General features: G+C 44.3%; 1 protein-coding gene across 1 annotated transcript in view; it reads left to right on the top strand.

Annotated features, from left to right (window-relative positions):
• SYN2 (synapsin II) overlaps positions 1 to 24,870 on the top strand; it is a 163,715-nt gene that overhangs the window by 93,755 nt on the left and 45,090 nt on the right. Inside the window, exons 2-4 of the mRNA XM_055413563.2 lie at positions 18,738 to 18,795; positions 20,066 to 20,157; positions 22,503 to 22,659. Of these exons, the coding sequence (XP_055269538.2) occupies positions 18,738 to 18,795; positions 20,066 to 20,157; positions 22,503 to 22,659 (307 nt within the window). The remainder of the gene's footprint in view (positions 1 to 18,737; positions 18,796 to 20,065; positions 20,158 to 22,502; positions 22,660 to 24,870) is intronic.

Below are 24,870 nucleotides of genomic sequence, written 5' to 3'. Positions count from 1 at the left end.
CAGAAAACAAAGATCATGGCATCTGGTCCCATCACTTCATGGGAAATAGATGGAAAAACAGTGGAAACAGTGTCAGACTTTGTTTTTTTGGGCTCCAAAATCACTGCAGATGCTGATTGCAGCCAGGAAATTAAAAGATGCTTGCTCCTTGGAAGGAAAGTTATGACCAACCTTGATAATATATTAAAAAGCAGAGACATTACTTTGCCAACCAAGGTCCGTCTAGTCAAGGCAATGGTTTTTCCCGTGGTCATGTATGGATGTGAGAGTTGGACTGTGAAGAAGGCTGACCGCCGAAGAGTCGATGCTTTTGAACTGTGGTGTTGGAGAAGACTCTTGAGAGTCCCTTATACTGCAAGGAGATCCAACCAGTCCATTCTAGAGGAGATCAATCCTGGATGTTCATTGGAGGGACTGATGCTAAAGCTGAAACTCCAATACTTTGGCCACCTCATGCGACGAGTTGACTCACTGGAAAAGACTCTGATGCTGGGAAAGGTTGGGGGCGGGAGGAGAAGGGGACGACGGAGAATGAGATGGCTGGATGGCATCACCGACTCTGTGGACATGAGTTTGAGTGAACTCCGGGAGTTGGTGATGGACAGGGAGGCCTGGCGTGCTGTGATTCATGGGGTCGCGGAGAGTCGGACACGACTGAGCGACTGAACTGAACTGAACTGAACAGATATCTCTTTCAGAGTATGTGTCTTAAGGTTTCTGTTTCATCATTCCCAAGATTCCAAATTGTTAGCTTCACAGATCTTCAGAGGGCTCTTTCCTGGTTATTAGCAAACCACGAGGCAAGGAACTGGCTCCATCCTACCTTTCAACCTTATCCTCACAGCCCTTCTGCCATATGTATATCCTGATTATACCATCACAATGCCACCACTTAGCAGAGCTTTATGAATTACACTTCCATGCTGCAATACTTTTGTTTAAGTCATTTTTCTTTTTGAAGTGTCCTTTCCATGTCACATTTTGAAATTCTACCAACTCCCAGACTGTCAGAGCCTAAAAATGCCTTTAGAAACTGTGTGGTTGAAGAAGAGGCAAGAGGAGGGAAGGGGATAGAGAGGTACCAACTAGTATGTGTAAAATAAATAAGATATAAAACTATAATATGTATAACTTTAAATAGAATATAATCTATAAAAATATTGAATCACTGTGTGGTACACCCAAAACTAATATAACATTGTAAATCAACTATACTTCAATTTAAAAAAGAAAGAAACCATGTGGTTAAATTTTATCAATTACATATGAAGAAAATGCAATTCAGATGAATTCCTAAGCTACACAAAATTTCTGTTATTCACCCTGTAATAAAAATTTATCACTTATTTCTCTGTACTGTAACACAAACAGAAAATCACATATGTGGAATGTCTGGGACTTTATTTGTCCTAAGTTAGCAATTGAAGTTTAAGTATTCTAATTCTAAAAGAGCACAAGAAATTTTTATTTTCAACTGTGGTAAAGTACACGTAATGTAAAATTTACCATCTTAACCATTTTTAATGAACAGTTTAGTACTGTTAAGCATATTCATGTTGTTATGCAACCAACTTCCAGAACTCTTTCATCTTGCAAAACAAAATCTTTATATCCATTGATCATCAAGTCCCCACTGAGCATAAGAAATTATAAAGAGATTTTTCATCCTGTAATATGTGATAAAAGAAATAAAAGAGCTTTGACATATGTATGTCTTAACTAAAAAGCAAAACTGAAAGTTTAGTTTCAAGAGTTGTAGATTTTTCTCTTGAATGCCACTATGGGAAAAAAGAAGAGGATTAATACTTATAATGGTTGATTAGTGAGAAGATTACTAATCTGTTCCTAAAGATGTTGGTTGTCTATACTATCTTGTATTCATTTTCCATTTTTTAGGCTATATTTTTATTACAAAAATCATACTTCCCAAGAAGCCATTTAAAAATAGTAATAGAAATTGTTACTCTTAATTGCTTTTATTACGAATTTTTATTTTGAAACTAAAATAAAATAGAAAAGCATGCATCTAAATCCTCTTTAAAGCATTTAAAAATCTAAATTCTCTTTTTATGGTTTTTAAAATAATTCCATATTTTAGAAGTAGTGTAAAACAGTGATTAAGATCTGCTCTGGAGTCAGTTTGCTGCTAAGTCACTTCAGTCGTGTCCAACTCTGTGCGACCCCATAGACGGTAGCCCACCAGGCTCCTCTGTCCATGGGATTTTCCAGGCAAGAGTACTGGAGTGGGGTGCCATTGCCTGATCTCAAATCCTGAATCTAACCATTAAGTAGTTGTATGTCCTTGAACAAGTTAATTATTCTCTGTGCATTGGTTATCTTATCTGTAAGATTAGGAGATAATGCTAACTGTCTTATATAACTGATATGAGGATTAATTGAATAAGGTGAGTAAAGTCAGTTCAGTTCAGTTCAGTTCAGTCGCCTCGTGTCCAACTCTTTGCAACCCCATGAATCACAGCACGCCAGGCCTCCCTGTCCATCACCAACTCCCGGAGTTCACTCAAACTCATGTCCATCGAGTCGGTGATGCCATCCAGCCATCCCATTCTCTGTCGTCCCCATCTCCTCCCACCCCCAATCCCTCCTAGCATCAGACTCTTTTCCAGTGAGTCAACTCGTCGCATGAGGTGGCCAAAGTACTGGAGTTTCAGCTTTAGCATAAGTCCTTCCAATGAACACCCAGGATTGATCTCCTTTAGAATGAACTGGTTGGATCGCCTTGCAGTCCAAGGGACTCTCAAGAGTCTTCTCCAGCACCACAGTTCAAAAGCATCAATTCTTTGGCGATCAGCTTTCTTCACAGTCCAACTCTCACATCCATACATGACCACGGGAAAAACCATAGCCTTGACTAGACGGACCTTTGTTGGCAAAGTAATGTCTCTGCTTTTTAATATGTTATCTAGGCTGGTCATAACTTTCCTTCCAAGGAGTAAGCGTCTTTTAATTTCCTGGCTGCAATCAGCATCTGCAGTGATTTTGGAGCCCAAAAAAATAAAGTCTGACACTGTTTCCACTGTTTCCCCATCTATTTCCCATGAAGTGATGGGACCAGATAGCATGATCTTCGTTTTCTGAATGTGGAGCTTAGCTGGTATCAATTTTACTGTAGTTGATATAATTCTGATACTTGGACTTTGGGATAAATAATCTCCTGTACTTCTGTCAGCAGTGTTTTAATTCTTTGTGGCAGAGCTGGGCAAGGTCTGGGTCTGTACTCTTTCATTCTCCTACCCTTCACCCACTGCTTTGCATACTGCTAGAAAAATAGTAGGTCCCCACGCTGATAAATCTTTGTTAAATGAATAAATGATGAAAATATTTTTAAAGGTTTATAGAATATATTTCATTATAAAAACTGGATGGTAGACTCTATTTCAAAGGAATGTATGGAGACACTAAGGATAAAATTATTTTTTTTAAAACTACGGGCTTGTTGAATGTGAGGGCCGTGTAGCCTCAGTGACTCAATAGGGGTGGTTGAGAGGATGGACAAATTCACTGCAGAGGAGAGAGCCTAGACAGTACCTTTATATTAATACTTCGAAACTAAGGCATGAGCTTCTGTCCAAATCCACTCTGAGCTAAACTTGGTATAACAAAAAGCTCTGTTGAGAAGAGGTCAGAGCTCCCACAGGGTTCCCACTCATGACCTTGGCCCACCTTTTCCCTTAAGCCTCAGTTTCTTCACCTATAAAAATGAGAATGTAGCATCTAAGGTCTGTTTCTCCATTCAAAACACATTTGGTTCCATGTTACTAAACTCCAGTGCACCTGGGAGCCCATGGCATGTGTCTTCCAGGACAGTGACAGTTCTTCTCCCAGCCTGCCAAAATTCAGTCATCAGTGCCCATTCTGGTGAATAATATCTCTTCCTGAATTGGTGCCAGTGGAAAATTGTAGAATGGAATGTGCCACCTGGGTTTGAATTTGGAAATCCAAAGTATTGTTGCCTTGAGGTACAAGGATATTTCTGCCCAGCCACAGTGGTGAGTAGGCTGATAATACCAGTCGTGGCAGTTTGCACTTGGACTGGGAAAAGAGGGTCAAGTCTCCTTTGCTAGTGAGTGCAGAATGAGGATAAAGCTGTGTTCTTATTTCCTTCAGTCTGCTGTATGAACTGTGTACCGGTGATGTAGTATCACAAACAGAATTAATGTGTCAGCAAAGTGATAAATATTAAACGTTTATTGTGCTTCTGTGATGCTTGAAGTAAGAGTTAAAGTGTTAGTCGCTCAGTTGTGTCTGACTCTTTGCAACCCCATGGACTGTAGCCAACCAGGTTCCTCTGTCCATGGGATTTCCCAGGCAAGAATACTGGAGTGGGTTGCCATTTCCTTCTTCAGGGGATCTTCCCAACCCAGGGATCGAACCTGCATTTCCTGTGTGTCCTACATTGGCAGGCGGATTCTTTACCATCTGAGCCACCAGGGAAGTCCTCTGTAATGCTTAGCTTTTATATTCTTTATTGTGCTTGATCTCACAAGCACTTGGAATGGAAATCAAGTCCTCGAATCCTATAATATCCTATAAATGATCATATTTCTGTCTGTAAATGCCTGATCAGCATTCAGTGAATTCATTTTGTTGAAATGCTCTTCATTTCAAAGGACTCACACAGGCACATTGTTTAACTGAGGGATTTTTACAAAAAAAGGGAAGAAAAGGATGTAAAATGTGTGATTGGGTACTTGCTAGTTACTTAACATATTCATTAATTCTTTCAACAAATATTATTGGGCACCTAACATGTACCAGGCATTATAATAGAGCTGGACATATGATTGACACTGCAGTTATCACATCAGCAAGATCTCTGCTCTCAGAAAAGTTACATTTTGGTTGGGGAGATGAGTAATAAATAGTCAAGGTGATTTTAAAATAAAGATAATATCTGTGATGAGGAACCGAAGAGCCTCTTGATGAATGTGAAAGAGGAAAGTGAAAAACTTGGCTTAAAACTCGACATTCAAAAACTAAGATCATGGCATCCAGTCCCATCACTTCATGGCAGATTGGTAGGGAAAAATGTAAATAGTGACAGACTTTATTTTCTTGGGCTCCAAAATCACTGCAGATGGTACCTGCAGCCATGAAATTAAAAGATCCTTGCTCCTTGGAAGGAAAGCTAGGAAAAACCTAGACAGCATATTAAAAAGCAGAGACATCACTTTGTTGACAAACGTCCATCTAGTCAAAGCTGTGGTTTTTCCAGTAGTCATGTGTAGATGTGAGAGTTGGACCATAAAGAAGGCTGAGCCCCAGAGAATTAATGTTTTTGAACTGTGGTATTGGAGAAGACTTTTGAGAGACCCTTGGACTACAAGGACATCAAACCAGTCAATCCTAAAGGAAATCAGTCCTGAATACTCATTGGAAGGACTGATGCTGAAATTGAAACTCCAACTTGGCCACCTGATGCGAAGAACTGACTCATTGGAAAAGACCCTGATGCTGGGAAAGACTGAAGGCAGGAGGAGAAGGGGGCAACAGAGGATGAGATAGTTGGATAGCATCACCGACTCAATGGACATGAGTTTGAGCAAACTCCAGGAGATAGTGAAAGGACAGGGAAGCCTGACATGCTGCAGTCCGTGGGGTCTCAAAGAGTTGGATATGGCTTAGCAACTGAAAAACAACTACAAAACAAGCTTTAGGATACATGGTATAATAATTCATCAAATTTGTACCAGAAAAGAAAATGGAAGCCTCTCCATCCAATTTTCTTAAGTCAAGGATAACCTTGACAATAATTTGCATCAGAGCAGTGAGAAAATGATATTTGTCTCAGTGCACTTAAAAATCTAGATGCATTCACTCTTTGTAATATATTAACTAATTGCATCCAGCTAGGTATTAAAAAGCACAATATATGATAAAGTAATATTTATTCCTGGACCCAAAGTAGAAAGTATATGATTGCTTCACAGATGAACACACCCAAACATTTATGGTAGCGATAATACAAGTTCCACAAAAATTCTTATTTCCCAACACCCTCCATGAAGCCAGAATTATTACTCTGACACCAAAGACACCACAAAAAATGGAAAACCACAACCCAAAATCCTCAATAAACATAGTTGCAACAATTCTAAACAGCATTTTAGCAAATTGGATTTCATGATACATAAAAAGGATCATGCGTCATGACCCAATGCAGTTCCTCCCAGAACTCAAGTTTCATGTAACATTTGAATATCAATCAGTGTGACTCACCATACAGCAAATGTAAAAAGAAAAACAGCCTTTGAGATTACCTTCTTGTCTTTCCACTTCTTCTCCTCTTCTTTCCTCTTCCCCTTCCCATTCTTCTTTGTCTTCTTTGGCGGGAACTCCTAGCAGATTTCAAGTTTTACAATAAATACAGTATTGCTTACTTTCATGCTGTTCATCAGCTCTCTAAAACTCATTCACCTTGCATAATTGGAACTCTGAACTTTTTAATCGGCATCTCTTCATTCCCCCCATACCCCCAGCCCCTGACAACCACCATTCTATCCTCTGCGTCTCAGTCTGACTGTTTTAGATTCCACATGTGAGATCACGCAGTGTTTATCTCTCTGCTGTGTCTGCCTTATTTCACTTAGCATAATGTCCTCCAGGTTCATCCATGTTGCTGCAAATGGCAGTATTTCCCTTTTTTAAAAAATGGTTGGATCATCATATGTGTGTATCACATTTTCTTTATCCATTTGTTTGTTGGTGGGCATTTAGTTTGCTTCCATATACTGGATACTATGAGAAAAGGGTGATCTCTAAATGGACCAACACACAGAAGCGATAGTTTGACAGGAGGTAGTTGGGAAACTGTGTGTGAATGGCAGCTTGACCTACTAGTAGCGTTCAGTGTCTGAGTTCAGTGTCTGAATGATAGCAGGACAGGGCACCTGCATATGTTTGTGCAGGGTGTTGACTGACAAGGGCATCTGACCCAGGAGACAAGGAGGGGTGAAACGCAACCCCACATTCTACCTGCCAAGCTGCGTACCCTGAAGCGGGAGTGTCCAGCTGGAGGAAGGAATTTCTTTTTCTAATTCACGCAGACTCTGGGGCCATCTTGCAGGAGAGAAACAGCAAGAGATTAGTTTAGCATAGAAGAATGGGGCCAGATCACGGAGGACCCGTCTGTGTATCTAGAAATGGATGGCTTTGATGGTAGTGGTGATCGTGGGTATAATTTTTGACCCGACACTGCAATTAAACCTGGGTATTTGTCAAGGCTAGGATCCCTGTTTTTCTGGTATAAAAACAATCACATCTTTCAAAATTATATTTGCTTGAAGTTTTCTCCAGAGCATACATTAGTACCGACCTACTTTAATATCAAATCAGCCTGATTTAATTTTATAAGCCAGTCAGGACTGTTCTATGACCCCAAATCATTCTGTTCTGTAGCTCCACTATAATTACAGACAAATGCATCTAATCTTCCCATCACATGTTGTACTGAGTTACAGGATTCTGTTCCTCCCCCACCACCAGTGTTTGATAATCTTGTTATCTTGTGATACTGCGTCATTTAATTATCCCCCAAAATAGAGATCTTCAGAAAATCTGCTCAGAGAAAGTGATTTTCTGTTCCCAGCTGGTCACAGCTGGTGTGTTTACTGAGGAATTAGTCATTTTCAGAACTTTGCTTTTTTTCCTGAAGGGATCTCATCTGCCATCTAAGTTGGTTAAAGCCTTCCTGCACATCTCTGGAGGGAATTTTATAAACTCCAGAGAAGAACTCAATAGGTGTCCTCAGAGATCTACAAGCCCAGGACTCTTGTCAGACTGAGCATGGTTACTCTCTCTCTGCTGTTAACCTCCAAATGTCTAGCTGTACTCATTTTAATAACTCCATAAACATCTCCTGAGCATCTACCACGTGTCCAAGAGTCGGACAGGCATTGAGGCCACAAAAATGAGTGAAGCACAGTTCCCATGGATGTCCAGTGGATTTTCCTCGCAGTCCAGTGGTTAAGATTCCACATTTCCACTCCAGGGGGCACGGGTTTGATCCCTGGTCAGAGCACTAAGATCCTGCATTCTGTGCTGCACAGCCAATATAAATAAATCTTGGGCTTCCCAGTGGCACTAGTGGTAAGGAACCCACCTGCCAATGCAGGAGATTTAAGAGTTGTGGGTTCAATCTCTGGGTCGGGAAGATCCCCTGGAGGAGGGCATGGCAACCCATGCCAGTATTCTTGACTGAAGAATCCCATGGACAGAGGAGCCTGGTGGGCCACAGACCATAGGGTTGCAAAGAGTTGGATATGACTGAAGCTCCTTAGTATGCACAGTTCCCATATAAAGGAATAGATAGTTTCTAAATTTGATCATCCGAGGTGCTGAAATTTAATTTTATTAGCTCTGCCTCCTACTATCTGCTGCTTTTAAACAAGTCACTTCATTTACCTGATCTTCATTTTCCTACAAAACCAATAACATTGAAATGAATTCCTGTAAGACATGAAATATTGGGAGATTACTTTGGTTGTCTGGGATAAATGATGTGTATAGTATGTCATCTCTCAAGATCTCTTTCCCTCCTTTAGACCCTTCTGTCCCCTTTGGACCTTTACCTTTACAGACTGAAGAAGACTCATTCTATCAGCCCTTCCTAAAACCGAGACTTTTCATTTTGTTTTCTTTTTCTCTGGGCCATTTCTATTTCCCTCATGTCATTTGTGTTTAGACAAGTGGACCTGATATGCCGTATCACAAGTATGAAAGTACTGTGACTTGTACAAGATGAAGTCAGTGTAAAAGAAACCCTTTATGCTGAGTTTCCAATAAACTTTCTAATGATGATCAACATTTTTTTTTACCTTTCAATCTCTCAGTCTTTGTGTTTTTCTCTTACGTCTCACAGGACCAGTATCTTAAGGAAACAGTTTTCTGTTATTTCAGGTTCTTTTTTTGAATCGTAGTTGAACATTCATGATCCCCTGATAAAATCATTTTCCGCTGAATATGTTTTCTTACACTTAGTCACATTAAAACTCCTCTGCCACTTTACTGCCCACATCCACATCTTCTTTCACTTTCTCCCTAATCGACTTGGCATTTTAATCCCTGGAAGAGCTGAATGCCATCTGCAAACTTGGCATTACATTCTTTTCCAGATCATTTATATGATTGTTAACGAAGACACCATGCAGCTTGCTTTCCATCTAGAAAGTTGCAGAGATCTTTAACTACTTAATCACTGAGTTAATAATACCAACGACCAGCCGCAGAACATTGCCTTTATCCAGAAAACTATTCACTTTTTCCTATTTGTTTCTTGTTCCTAAACCAGTTATCCATAATGGACATTTTCCCATGTACTAAAAGAGTTTTATGACTTATGAATTGGATTACAAATCCCAATTGGATTTAAGAATCCCTTTACCAACTAAGTGACTTCCCTGGTGGCTCGGACAGTAAAGTGTCTGCCTACAATGCGGGAGACCCGGGTTCAATCCCTGGATCCAGAAGATCTCCTGGAGAAGGAAATGGCAACCCACTCCAGTATTCTTGCCTGCAAAATCCCATGGACGGAGGAACCTGGTAGGCTACAGTCCATGGGGTCGCAAAGAGTCGGACACAAATGAGCAACTTCACTTTCTTTTCTTTCTTTACCAACTAAGTCTTACCTATTTTACTTCTCATTTTTGTCTTTGTTCCCGAACATCTGTATGAGGTGTCTGTCCTATACCATTTTCTGTCACAAAATTAAATCCTATTTCTTAACATCAGTGTCATTTGTCAGCTGGCTTCTAAGTTCCTAGGCCTAATCAATCAGATGCTCCATTGAGTTGCCTGATGAGTGTTGTGCAGTAGCTGTTGGTTTGCTATGTACCAGGAAGACAGCAAATCTTGACATCTCATTACTGCAGCTGCTTCCCAAATGATCTGGAGCCCTGGTTGGCTCCCTCCCATCTCTTCTGTGTCCCAGACAATGTGGCCTCTCAGATCGTAGGCACATCTGATCATGTCACCTCTGCTTAAAAGTTTTGGCAGTGTCTTGGGAAACAGTTGGGAAAACTTGAATATAGACTCAGAAAAGATACTTAATATTCAAGTTTTCCCAACTGTCTCCCAAGACACTGCCAAAGGTTGTAAGCAGAGAGGTGACACAATCAGATGTATGTAAGATCTGAGAAGCCACGTTGTCTCGGAGACCCCGGCTCAATTCCTGGGTTGGGAAGATCCCCTGGAGAAAGGATAGGCTACCCATTCAAGTATTCTTGGGCTTCTCTGGTGGCTCAGACCATAAAGAATCCGCCTGCAATGAAGGAGACCAGAGTTCGATCCCTGGGTTGGAAAGATCCCCTGGAAGAGGAAATAGCAATCCACTCCAGTATTCTTGCCTAGAGAATCCCCATGGACAGAGGTGGGCCACAGTCCATGGGGTCACAAAGAGACAGATACAACTGAGCGGCGAAGCACAGAGATGCTTTAAATTGTTATCAATTATTAAATAATGATTGTTATTTTAAAAGTTGTTACCCTAGGATAGGCAAATCTATAAAAAAAAAAAAAAAAAGAAGGAAATTAGGTGTGACCAGAGACTGAGGAGTGGGGAAGGGGTGAGGGATGGACAGTTACTGCTTAATTGGCAGCAGAGTTTCTATTTTGGATGATGAAAACGTTTTGGAAATAGTGATTTTGGTTGCACAACACTGAATGCACACAATGCCACTAATTGTACACTTGAAAATGGTTAAGATGGCAAATTTTGTTATATATATATTTTGTCACAGGGGGAAAAAAGTTTTTAAGCCATTACCAGTTAGAGATATTACTTAAAACTTTGGAAGAAAAATAACATGATATTTGGGATTTGTCTTAAAACACTCAAACAGAGTTCCCTGGTGGTCCAATGGTCAAGACTCCAAACTTGACCAAGTCTTGACCAAGTGCGGCACGCACTCACAGACTCTGCAAGACAGGCAGGCCTGATTCACCCTCTGAGCGCGGGTTCGATCGCTGGTCTGGGAACTAAGGTCCCACCTGCTGCACTGCACAGACAAAATATTAAGAACAAACAAAGGACACTCAAACAGTAGTCCCAACAACAGTGAAGGTGATAAATGAAAAAACTGGCCAAATGTTAGTTACTGAGGATAGAATTTTCCATAATAAAAATTTTTAAAAAGATCTTTTAGAGGCTAGCTCTTACATCCTAACTTCTCAGCCTGAAGTCTAAAGTCCTTTGATGGCTTTCCCTTTTTCAGGAGCCTCAACTCTTGCTGCTCAGCCTGCCTGCCCTGCCCCCAGGCAGCTGGGCACTGCAGAGCTCTGTGCGCAGGCAACCGCTGCGCTCTCTCCTCCTTGTGTGGCAAATTCCTCCTCATTCCTTAAAACTCAGCTGCATCCTGGAGCCTTCCCAGGCTCCTCCAGGCAAAGAGAACTCCCTCCTTCGGGTTCCCACAGCGCCGTGTCTGCACCCCTGTGACCGCTTGCTTATACCCAATATTATCATCTTTTATTCATGCTTCTGTTCTCCGCTAACCTGCAAGCTTCATGAAAATAGAGGAAACTTACTTTTCACTGTACATCTTCCTGAGCTATGTGAAGCTTTCGTTGCTGTTGTTTTAGTTGCATGCATTAAATATTTTTAAAGGAAAAGATTGAAAGATGGCGATGTGAATATTAGTTATAAATCTTAAAAGTTGAAAGGGTCCTTAGCGATTACCCATAGGAATATTGGTCTCTTTCTAGACTGTGCTTTCTCTACTTGGCAACTACTGATGCATTTTTACATTTCCAGTACCTGCCAGTATTCAGTACATGGTTGCTGAATTTACTCACAGATCACATCCTTTCTTTCTACAGATGGCAGAAAGCCAACTCTCTAGCTTGGGGTGTGTGGACACACACTTTTTAGAAGAAATGGTGAATTTTCAGACATGGTTTGTCAGGGCAGCCAATAAGCACCCGAAGGGCTGTCACTGGGCCAGTGGAGTTGGCTCAGTGGGTGGCTGCAGTGGGAGGGAGGCGTGTCTGCAGTACACTTGCTGCCAGGGGGTGGCGGCAGGCACTCACAGACACTGCACGACGGGCAGGCCTGATTCACCCTTTGAGTGTAGGGTGGGAGATGGCCTCCTCTACTATTCCTAGTTTATTTTCTAACTTCTTGATGCCTTGAGATGCCTGGCCAAAAGAATAGGGCCCAAGTTAGAGACAGTGAGAGCCAGAAACAAAGCATCTTGTTAGAGGTGAATGTCTAGATCAGTGCTAGGCAGGCACTACTAGGTACACAGTTTTAGTCACTCAGTCGTGTCCTGCTCTTTTGCGAGCCCATGGACTATAGCGCACCAGGCTCCTCTGTCCAGGGATTCTCCAGGCAAGAATACTGGAGTGGGTTGCCATTTCCTTCTCCAGGGGATCTTCCTGACCCCGAGATCGAACCCATGTCCCCAGCAATGACAGGCAGATTCTTTACCACTGAGCCCACCTGGGAATCCCCTAGGTACTTCGTTAGTGCTCTCATCTTCTAGCTTGAAGTTTTGATCCCTGTAAGAACTTTAGGCACCCTGGGGGGATTTACACTCCAGGCTGTTTTTAGGTCCTTTATTTCCAGTGTGAATGGAAACTGAGAACAGATTTTCATGTGGCGAAGAAGAGGGAAGAAAACGGCTGGACCTGTAGAGACACAGCCCACTCAGTCCTGAAGCGGCCTGTTCTGGCTTTCTCCATCTCTCCAGCCAACACCATCACTCCTAACATCTCCAGTGAAGAAAGGAGCCCTGATTGTGCATAAGGACAGCTCAGGGGAAGAGTTGGAAATCTACAATAGGACGATTCTATTTGTACAGGCCTTGATTCAGAGCACATGATACGACAGAAGGACATAATCAATATTTAAAATCCAAGATGGTGAAAAATCCAGGCTTGTATGCATGTACCTTGCTTTGAAGTGTTGCTCCATGATCTAGTGGTCTGTGGCTGGGGTTGGGGAGTGACATCACAGGTTATTAGATAACTGAGTCTGAAAGGTAGTATCAGATGATGAGGCCATGAGCCAAATATCGTGAGAAGATGATGAATGAGACGAAAGTTCAGAAGAGCAAGACTCCTGTTGGCTGTGGTGAGGAGGCAGTAATACCTGGTGTGTGAACGTTTGTTGCATTTTGCCAATGCTGCTGCTGCTGCTAAGTCGCTGCAGTCGTGTCCGACTCTGTGTGACCCCATAGACTGCAGCCCACCAGGCTCCCCCGTCCCTGGGATTCTCCAGGCAAGAACACTGGAGTGGGTTGCCATTTCCTTCTCCAATGCATGAAAGTGGAAAGTGAAAGTGAAGTCGCTCAGTCGTGTCTGACTCTTAGAGACCCCATAGATGGCAGTCTGCCAGGCTCCTCCGTCCGTGGGACTCTCCAGGCAAATCAGTCCTAAAAGAAATCAGCCCTAGACATTCACTGGAAGGACTGATGCTGAAGCTGAAGCTCCAATACTTCGGCCAACTGATGTGAAGAGATGACTCATTGGAAAAGACCCTGATGTTGGGAAAGATTGAGGGCGGGAGGAGAAGGGGGCGACAAAGGATGAGATGGTTGGATGGCATCACCGACTCAATGGACATGAGTTTGAGCAAGCTCCAGGACATAGTAAAGGACAGGGAAGCCTGACTTGCTGCAGTCCGTGAGGTCTCAAAGAGTCAGACGTGACAGAGCGACTGAACAACAACAACTTTATATTTGCATAATATTTCAGAGTTTCCAAAACACTTTCATGTCATTTATTTTCATCTGGCTTCATTAAATCTTCACAACAGCCTGGTATTATTAAATGAGGTAAAATACATAGAATATTTGGGGCTTCTTAAAATAGTGGTTAGTACATAGTGAATGTTTACTATTATTATGAAAATCATTATTAGCCCTATTTTATACTTGACAAATCTGAGGCTCAGAGAGGCTGTTACTAGCCCGAAGTCACACAGCTGAGAAGTGCTAGAACTAGGCCTGAACTCAGCTCCTGTTTCTAGACCTTTCTCCATTTTCCCATGTGCAGAGAGGGAGTATTTAAGCTGGGCTTGCCAAGGTTGGGCCAAGTTTTGAGGTGGCCTTAGCGGAATCATCTCTGATGAGGTCTCCTCAGCCTCATGAGCCCTGGTTGGCCGGTGAATGGGAATTCCTGAGAGTGTTCTGTGCCTTGAGTAAGAAGAGTTAAATCTAGAAGCCTCTACGCATTTTAGCAGTGAGGGAAGATGGTTCACTGCCTCGTTCCTCAAGGAAGCTGCAGGCCATTAAACTCACATAGATCCTCAGCTGGTAGGCTTGTTAAGAAAATGTGACAATAGGGGGAAATTGACAACCCAGGCACCATAGATATTTTTAGTCTGTGCTTCAAGGATGTACATCTTGGTTTCTGTTTAGATTGAGGACACGGGAGTGAATTGGATTGATCTGACAAGACTGGCAGTCAGAAAGTCCTTACTGAGACCCTTGTCTGTGCCCAACTTAAGCAAGGGACTGAGGGGAGTAATTAAGGGAGGTGAAGTAACTTCCCCAGATGTTCAAGCACTGTGGAGAGTGGTATAATCTTTTTCTTGGGTGGGAGGCAGTGTGCTGACATCAGTAAAAATTCTGTCTATCCCTTGCACCAGCACTTCTGCAATAAATTATCCTTCTAATGTACAATGGGGCGACTGCAGTTAACAATAATGTATCATATACTTGAAATTTGCTAAGAGAGTAGATCTGAAGTGTTCTCAGTGCATGCGCATGGACACACACACACACACACACACACACACACACACAAGGTAATAATGTGAGGTGATGGGTGTGGTAGTTAACCCGATTGTGGTTATCCCATTTCACAAAGTATACATATATCAGGTCATCACGGTGGACACTGAAAATATTACAATTTTATTTGTCAATTATTCCTTAGTAAAGCTGGAAAAAATAATCTTATGAGTGTATTTTTAATTGTAAGCCATTGTAGCTCTGTTTGTAATAGCAAAAACAGTCCAAACACTGGAAATGGAATTTCATGCAACTATTACAAAGAAGGAAGTCTTATCAATATGTGCTGAAAGCATATCACTAAGGTATGTTTTTTTTTTTTTAGTTGAAGTAGAACTGACTTACAATATTAGTTTCATGCATACAACATATTAATTCAGTATTTTTTTCGATTATACTCTATACAAAGTTATTATAAGCTAGTAAATGAAAAGATATCCCACATTCATGGATTAAAAAAATTAATGTTTTAAAATATATATGCTACCGTAAGGCGGAGAAGGCAATGGCAAGCCACTCCAGTACTCTTGCCTAGAAAATCCCATGGACGGAGGAGCCTGGTAGGCTGCAGTCCCTGGGGTCGCTACAAGTCAGACATGACTGAGCAACTTCACTTTCACACATTGGAGAAGGAAATGGCAACCCACTCCAGTGTTCTTGCCTGGAGAATCCCAGGGACGGGGGGAGCCTGATGGGCTGCCGTCTATGGGGTCGCACAGAGTCAGACACGACTGAAGTGACTTAGCAGCAGCTACCATAAGGACTGATATATTTTTAAGTGCAATAAAAAAATTATGGGGCAAGAAAGAAGAATGTATATATCATGATGCCATGTGTATGTTCGAAGCATACATGAAGGCACATATATGCACGCATTTTCCACACACTGGAAGGATAATGAGTGGAATACTTGCAACGGGTAATGAGGGGTATGCATGATAAGAGAAATGGGAGGGGAAAAATGTGTTTTTCATCTTATACTTTTAAGTTCTTTTGAAAATAGAGTTTTTGGTTTAGCCATCTGACATACTTTTTTTTTTCTCATTAAGCCACTTGCCAGAAGTCACAGAACCAAAAAAGTGTACAGCTAGGCCCTGTGATCCAGAACCCCTCTGGATCCTAGCACACTGCTTCCTAACAGTGCTGTCTTAGGATCAGGAAGTAATTCTGTCACTTGTTTGTAAATTACAAAAAACTTTCCATGAAGACACCTGGGAGAATGTGCTCATTCTCGAGAAGGCTCTGTTGCCTGTCACCTTGGCTGCCACCAATGCCTGCTCCATTGCCTGCCTTGGCCTCTGTTCTATAGGACGTGGCACAGCCAAGAGAGGTCAGTGACCTGGAGCCAGGAAACACAAACCGAGATTTCCAACAGGGCAAATTACCTTCAGGAAAAGACATTAAGATAATTGGAGAGGTGGGGGTGGGGAGAAGGCATGAAAACAGAGTCATTAGCCAACTTGGTCAACGGGCAGGTGCAGGAAGTGGCAGATAAACACAGCCAGAATCTATAATTATACTTCAGTATCAGTGTTCAAAACCCACAAAATAAATGAGTGAATTAAAAAACTTGGCAGCATCTAAGTACCTAGATATAAATTCCTAGTGTTAGGCTTAACTCCTGTGAACTTCTCTGTGATTTTGAGCATATTATTTAGCTGCTCTGACTTTCTTTCCCCGTTAATCAAATGGACACCACAGTCTATCCTGGCCACTTTGCAGAGTTGTAAGGAACAAATAAGGCAAGAGATGTGCTTTGAAAATGCAAGACGTCATACCAAATGAGAGGTTATTGTCTATGCCTTTGGGACATACCTTACAAAAGGAGACCTCTTTTCTCATTAAACTTTTTTTTTAATTGGATCTCAAATTTTGTGACAGATTTTTTTCAAGTTGTTTCCATTAAAAAGTATTGATTTTTAAAAAACTATTAACTTAAAACTGCCACACACAAATGGTCCACAAAACGTTTATTCTCCTCTCCTGCTGAAGGGTTTACGATGCATTGTTATCATTAACCAGTCTTTTACTATTAAACTGAAATGACCAACTGAGACGAGCAGTTCTGAGACCATTCTTCCACCACTGGTTAAGACTGGGGTGGCAAGTGTTTAGAGACAGGAAGCTGGGAGGAAGCATCGGGAAAGCATTGCTCGTAGCAAGGTAAACACAGCTCACCAACACAAGCGAGGAACCTCATGGGATCATTTTTATTCCAGTTCCTTCTGTTTAGAGTCATGGACAAAGACCTACGGAGTCCACAAGATCCCCAGGGCGGTGATTGTGCAGTGCGTAGACTATTACTTAAACCCACAAATAAGATGGGACCATGAAAGGGACTGGATGTGCTACATGCCCTTTGCCTGAGGGGCTTGCTGAGCTGTGAATGCTGAACAGGACTCTGGAAGCAAGCTGATGAAGCACAGTATGGAACTGGGGCAGAGGTAGGGAGATGAACTTCAGTGATCCAGCTCTAGGATGGCTGGGTGCCTCTGAGGAGCAATTTGAGGGTGACCAGGGACTTGGACAGGACAAAGGACAACTTCCTGGAACAGACTGTTCCAGGACCAGATGGAGCCAGGCTCCATCCTGGACAGTCCACAGGAACTAGGGCGGGAAGTATTTGAAATGGAACTAGCGCTCACAACTTCAAGAGCTTTCTCAGTGGACAAAGGAAAATGGGACAAGAAACTTGTGACACAGCATACACGTCAAGTCAGTTTTCGTAATGGTGGGAATGAAGACGGCAAGAATGAAAGAACAGAGGGAGACGGTGCTGTGCAGAGCCGACAACTCTGGGCTCAGACTAGCGCGTGATTATTGCTTCTGGCACTCACTTGCTGTATGACCTTGAATATGCCAGTTTTTCCTCTGAGTCTCGGTTTCCTCATCTCATAAATGAATGCCCTTCTTCCCATCTCATAAGTAGTTATGAGAGTTAAATGAGATGTTCTTGAAAGCAACTAACATATAATTCCTAGAATATGATTCCCAGTAAATGTTAGTTTATCCCTTTGTTTTGGAGAGGGACTTCAGAAAACCTCCAGTGAGACATGCTGATTTGAAATTTCAAGCACTGGGAAAGCAAGGCCAACATAGGTACGGTGTGGAAAGGTCCTTTTGACAGATGGAGAAGCAGCCTAAAAAGGCAGATAAGAAACTCTCATGAGAGGAAGGGTAGGTGAAGGGCAAAGTAGCACTGGCTATAAATACAAGCACAACCTCAGTCCCCTTGCCAGCAGCTGTGCTGTGAGGTTCCTCCGGCTTGTGACAAAACGGGAAGATAATAAGTACGGTTTATCTAGGCTTGAGTCATTCCCTTGACTGCTCAGAAACACAGGAGAGGTTTTGTGTTCAATTATAGTAGTTTTCCTAAGCCTCTCCCCCCACTGCCACCCACCCCCCCACTATTTTTCTGGTATAATGAACTCTCCTTCATTCATTGACTATCCTTTCATCCTTGTTTCACTGGTTGTATTTGCTTTTTAAATTATCAATTGCCTCAAATCCTTTCTGGAAGTATGGATATGAAGGGGTAAAATAGTTTTAGTTTCTTCAGAAACTAAAATTCTAAGTGGAAACAAACTAGGAAACCAGAGTGAAACGCAGGATGGGGAAAGATAAGGAAACTACAGAGAGGTATAAATTGACCTAGTTTTTACCAGGAGTCACATCAGGGAAATCCTACTTCTAGACTTCTTTTGTAGCCAAAACATGACAGCAACTGTTTTCATAAAAGCACAAAGCCTGAGAGTGAAAGGCCTTCTGGTTTATTTTACAGAGGAAAGGCCATGGTTTGCCTGAGGCTCTCTCATGGTGATCCGGTAGCAGACTAAGGTCTAACACTGACCCAGGTCTCTTGACTCTCATTCTGGGACTCTGTGTGCCGTGGTCGTCCTCATCTTTGTGAGACTGAATTTCTGATGACAAACACCTGTACAAAACTAATAGGTGTGTTGGGTTTTTTTTTTCTTCCTTTTTTTCCAGGGCCAAGTGCTTTCGGGGCAAAAAAGTCCTTGGAGATTATGATATCAAAGTGGAACAGGTAACCACCCTGGAGCCCAGGACTGCATCTGCTTCATCGTGGGGCCCTCTTGACACTCTGGAGTGAACCATCTGGTGCTGCCAAGTGATCAGGATCCATCACTAGCTTCTAGGCTCTCTACCTCCTCCCCCTACCCTTTCCAGGATTTCTCTCTCTGTGAGACCCGGTCTTGAAGGCTGCATCTTTCAACTCCCCCGACTTCTCTTCATGGCTCTGGGGTCTGTAGGGAGACAAGCAGTGTAGCTCTTAGGGCCTCTGGGGGTGCAGGGTCCTCTGGCTGAGGAACACTGTAGAGGGATGTCTTCCGAGGACACAGCCACACCCCCACACTGTGGTGGCAAGGCCTTGCTTGGCAGATACATGTCTGCCACTCAGGTGTGCAGCCTCCAGTGAGACCTCCTCTGTGCCCAAGGCTGCGCTTCAGAGAAAACGTGGCAAAGAACACCTCCTGGTTTTAATGCAGTGAAGTCCCGAAAGGCTCATTTTTTATCTCCCCGTACCCTTTGCTTCATGATAAATAGAGATTAGGTCCGTTTGAGTGTGCGTGGGGGGGACGTCCAGTTTACACAGAGCATGTATTTTCTGTGTAACGATAGAGGCTACTCATCATTCCTTACACCGTGTGCTGGGATTTACAGATCTACTCTTTCTATCCCTTGCTGCATTCAGTTCTCAAAATAACTTGTTAGGCAAGGTTGATAAAAATTATTTTCATCTTATCGATGGGAGAAACTGTCCTCCCAGAGAGAATAAGTAACTTGCCTGAACATCTTATGCATTTCACTGGGCCAGAGCAGCACCAAAACCCGATTTCCTAAATGAAAACTTAGTGCTTTTATGTTGAGACTGAGAAAGGGCATGTTTGCCTAAGTTTGCATTCCTGCTCTGCAGAGAGGCAGCACAAAAGATGCTGGGTGGGGAGTTCGGAAGCCCTGAGTTTTGCTCCGGTCTCCACCAACAGTAAGCTTTGTTTGTCCAGAAAAGTCACTTAACTGCTCCTTTGGTAAATAAGGAGACTTATTTCTCTCCCTCCTGCCTCATAGAGTGGCTATGAGAGTAGATGGGATCAGTTTGGGAAAATGCTTTGCAAACTGTAAATACGTGTTTGGTGGAAAAGATACTGCTGCTGCTGCTTTCTGGGGGCCGCCTCTCAGAGTCAGGACTGTGGGGCTTACTCCCCTACTGCTAATTTTGTTTAGTTATGTTCTATCACAGTAAGAAACACATCAAATGAAATCCACACTCTTAATCCCCTCCTGTTATTTTCCAGGCGGAATTTTCAGAGCTCAACCTGGTGGCCCATGCAGATGGTACCTACGCTGTGGATATGCAGGTGCTCCGGAATGGCACAAAGGTGGTCCGGTAAGGTCCTTTCTGTCCTTGGGGTCACTGCCACCGTCTCTGGCATGCCATGTGTAGTGTACAGACCTGGATGACATGTGCTGTGTGGTGGTGGTGGAAGGAGGCAGAGAAAGCTGGCTCTGGCCCTTAGAGATGTCTTAGTTCCATGGTAAAGGAAGCTCTGTGGATGCAGAGCTCACTTTGCAGTCACTGATTCCTGTCAGAGGTATTGCAGGATTCCAGCCCCACTTCAGCCAGTGCAGCTCTGGACTTTTATCTCTCAATGTATTTCCCCTGGAAAACACGATTCCATTGCTTTAAAAGAAAAGGGCCAGGGGGAGTTTAAAAACCTCTGCTCTGGTCCAGCCTCCCATTTTACATGGATTTGCTTCCATTCACTCAGTGAGTGGGCAGCAGAGCCCTGTGTACTATGTGAATTTTCTTAACGCCCTTCCCAGTGTTCTTCTATACTCCAAATTTCTGGGAACTCCTAAGTCTTGATAGGAAAGCCTGGGTCAGAAGGGACATTGACTGTGAGTGGAAGAAAATTGGCAATTACAAAGCACTTACACTGCAGGTGGGGTGCTAGGTGACATGTAGACGTCATCAATTGTAATACAACAATTCTGTGTGGGAGGTGATGATGAAGATTCCAGATGAGGGAGCATGGTTTCCACATTGTTATTCTTTCCCAAGACTCAACGTGGCTTCAGGGTTCCAGGCATTAAGGTCTTGCTCCAGGAAGAGCCTTCACTTCACCCTTTTCCCTTTTTCAACCTGCACTGCCCTGACCCCGAAGCCACCAGCGTCCAACAGGACCTGGTCTGTGACAGGGAAGGCAGAACTCAGGTGTCTGGAGCCAAACGCCAGGGAGTGTGAGCTCATCCATCCTGGAGACTGAGGAGGACAGAAAAGAGCTGCCCACCCATGGCCAGGGAGCACTCAGGAAGCTCCTTCTAGAGACAATGGTGGGCTCCCCCCGCTGCAAGTGGAGTAGGTCATGGGGATCCGTGACACAAATGGTTGGCAACAGAGGGCCCATATCAGCGTTCTGGGAGGGATCTGGCAAAAACAAGGCAGGCCTTTCCCATCACCAGTGTGGGGAACCGGGGCTGACTGAAAGCCTGGAGCTCAGTTTCAGTAACCGGGATATAAGGTTTGGTCTCAGGAATATAGACGGAGCCAGTTTTCCAGAACTCGGGAGCAAGGAAGTTGGCGCACATGCCATCTGACTTGATGCTCACCCTCTTGAGTGACTGAGGAGGGGTCCTCCCACCCCTACTTTGAAAGACTGATTTCTGAGCCCAGGTGGGGCTGGAGCTGTAGGCGGGAATTGGGTGGTAGGCAGAGAACCAGGTCCCTGCACATGTGTGACATGGCCAAGGCCTGGAGTCTTGAGAGGAGTTGCTGCCGTAAAACCGACTGCCTGGGAAGGTAGGTTCCTCAGGAGTCGGGGCCCTGATCCTGTGGAGCTCTGCTGTCTGGAGGTGAAGCACAAGGAGCCTTCCTGTGCCCGGGAACACACTGTACTCTCAGCTTCCTGTAGCCAGTTGCTCAACCTCAGCTCTGTGAAAACATTCATGCCCCTCCCTAAATCTGCTTTGGAGGAATAACACTGGGGTGTCTGGCATCTGTTCTCAGCCAGCCTGGACCCTGGCTCACCTGGGGAGCTGCTGGGGGCATGGCATCTTTTAGGAGCAGCTTGAGGAGTCAGAGCAGGACACTAAGGTCAGGGATCTTTGGGGCAGGGCAGTGAAATCAGCCAAGTGTGGTGTCTTCAGAGTCTCCTGGGACCCCCTCGGGGTGCCAACTCCAGAGTCACAGGAGCTTCCACTCTCATCCACAGGGACATGGAAAATTCTTGTTGACTTAAGGTGTGGCAGTCTAAAAGTGTTTCTTCCCCCCTCCCCAAGGGTTTCTGCATCTTAGAAAAAGACAGTGCTTAACCCAGAGGAATTGTTCAGTCGCTAAGTCGTGTCTGACTCTTTGTGACCCCATGGACTGCAGCACGCCAGGCTCACCTGTCCTTCACCATTTCCCTGTGTTTGCTCAAACTCATGTCCTTTGAGTCAGTGATGGCATCCAGCCATTTCATCCTCTGTCACCCTCTCCTCCTCCCACCCTCAATCTTTCACAGCATCAGAGTCTTTTCCAGAGGAAAATAATTTCAGAAATCTATTCAAATCTCCTTTGAGAAGTGTCTACATAATACTGAATTTCCTAGTCCATGAGAGAACAGTCATGACAAAATGAGGGTCTTGGCTCAGGTAACCCCTTCCCTGTCTTGGGCTTTGGAGATGGGAAACAAGAGGATATGTGACCTGAGGTGCTGGTTGGTGGCAGACTTGCTTCTACGTTCTTTCCAGGTCCTTCCGGCCAGACTTTGTGCTCATCCGGCAGCATGCATTTGGCATGGCAGAGAATGAGGACTTCCGCCACCTGGTCATTGGCATGCAATACGCAGGCCTCCCCAGCATCAACTCCCTGGAGTCCATTTACAACTTCTGTGACAAGCCGTGGGTGGTGAGTGAGTCCCCCTTCCCTCAGGTAGAAGGGCAGCATCCTGGTCCTCTGTCTCCAGGTCCCAAGAAGGACCTCTGTTGGTCCAGACACCGTGAGGGGCCAGCTGAGAGGATGTGGGAGGAGCTTCAGCTGAGGCACGGGGTGGGGCAGGCTGTCACAGTAGGACTTTGTTGTCACGGGCTGGGCTGCCTCTGCTGCAGAAAGGACCTTTGGCCTCACAGCAGAGGCACACAAAGATTCTGTGAAGGAGAACTTCCAGGTCTGCAGCCGTCAGATATAGCAATAAAAACACCTACTTCTTGCCTCCGAAAGATCTAACCATTGGAAAGGCCTGAGGCCAGTGGGGACCAAGGGGATGGTGCACTTCAGAGGGATGTCAGTGTCAGAGTCCTACCAAGTGTCTCAGCAACCTTAAAACGATATTCATCCACACACGTACCAAATCACTCTTATGCTCTGGAAGTGCCCTCTGAGATAATCGGCTCTCACTCCTTCATGGCAGAGATGTGACCATTTTCAGAAGGAAGGTAAGGAGTATAAGACCACTTACTATATGATGCCAGCTTCAGAGATTTTCCTACACTAACTTCATTTAATCCTCATAATAGCTTTACAAGGAAGGTGTTATTATTATCATTATTATCACTTTTTACAGAGAAATGAGACCCAGAGAGGATTCAGTAACTCATCAAAGTTTCACAGCCAAGATTTCTCTGACACCATCTCTTGCATAAGCTGGGTTACCATGTGAGGAAGAAGCTGGTCTGGTGTTCTCTTCCTGGGCTAGTCTGGAAATCTTGGAGGCAGTGGAAGCCTTTGAGCAGAGAGAAGAGTGCAGCTGGGAGAGGAAGCGGCCTGAGATGGTTCTAGGCTGCCCCAGCCTCCCCTCCGACCGCCGAGGGATCCAGCTCCTAGAACTCTGCCGCTCCAGGCTGCTCCTCTCAGAAGGAAACAGCTGCCCCTAGCCACATCCGTCTCTTCTTGTTTTTCAAGGGTTATTTCAGCTCTCACACACTGGCTTGCCAAGGGTCATGGCACTGGTGGCTGATTGTGGAGTTCCCAGACCCCAAGCTTCTCCCACTCAGGGAGCTAGAGTGGGAGTGTTTGTTTTTTTTTTTCTTTTTTAACCAAAAGGACCCATCGCCTCTGCTCTTACACCAGAACTCAGTCTTCCTATTTCCTTGGAAGCCAGGGAGACCTGACAGTGTGAGAGGAAGACCCGTGAGCGAGGAGTCGAGAGATCTGGGAGCTGCTGTAGTGGCCCCTTGTTCAGCCTTTCCCTCTGTCTGGCCTGAGGACTTGGAGTTCTGGTTTCTGCAGAAACCAGCCGTGGGAGCTGTGTGATTTGAATGGGTTGCTGATCACAGGAGAGCGCATATGAGGCCTTCAACAAGTTTCCCCTTAGTCACACGGCCTTCACTCATGCCCTAGCCCTCTCCTCCCTAGTCCCTTCAATACTTGCCTGAATTTGGCTCCCTCATAGCCACACAGGGTGGTTCTGCTATCATCAGCTTTTTCTCTGGGTGATCTCACTAATCAGCCTCCTGACTAAACCACTCTGTGCCATGATTTCTTTGTAAACTAGGAGTGGAGACTTCCCCAGTGGCTCAGTGATAAAGAATCTGCCTGCCAATGCAGGAGATGAAGGTTTGATCCCTGGGTTGGAAAGATCCCCTAGAGAAGGAAATGGCAACACACCCCAGTATCCTTGACTGGAAAATCCCGTGGACAGAGGTGCCTGGTGGGTAACAGTCCACGGGGTCACAAAGAGTCAGACACCACTGAGCGACTGAGCATGAGCATGAAACAAGGAGTAATCACAGTACTTGCCACCAGTCTGTCTGCCTGGTGTGACAGCCCCCAGTGCTGGAGATCTGAAAGAAACTTATTCCATGCTGCATGTTCCAGAACTGTGCCTGCAGCCAGGGAGGGGCGGGTCAGAGAGCCTGGGCTGGGGCTTTGCCCCTCCTGGGATCTGGGATCTGGTGAGGGTTCACATTCTCACCCGTTCACAGTCCCAGCACATTGCCGCTGGCATCGCAGGGGAACAGCAGGGCTCCCTGGCCACACACCAAGTTCTCCCTTCATTTTCACTAAGCAGCTGCCACACTAATGGCATTTTTTATATTGTTCTTTGCCTGTTCATGGGGATGAACAAATCTGGTGACTGTGAAGGGGGCCTCCCTCTGAGACGATGACTTTGGTGTGTGT

Source organism: Moschus berezovskii, chromosome 24, assembly GCF_049115385.1.
Source record: "Moschus berezovskii isolate FMDL1 chromosome 24, NW_MosBer_1.0, whole genome shotgun sequence".
Taxonomy (NCBI): Eukaryota; Metazoa; Chordata; class Mammalia; order Artiodactyla; family Moschidae; genus Moschus; species Moschus berezovskii.
The sequence above is the reverse complement of the archived record's forward strand: the minus strand, read 5'-3'. Positions and strand labels throughout refer to the sequence as shown.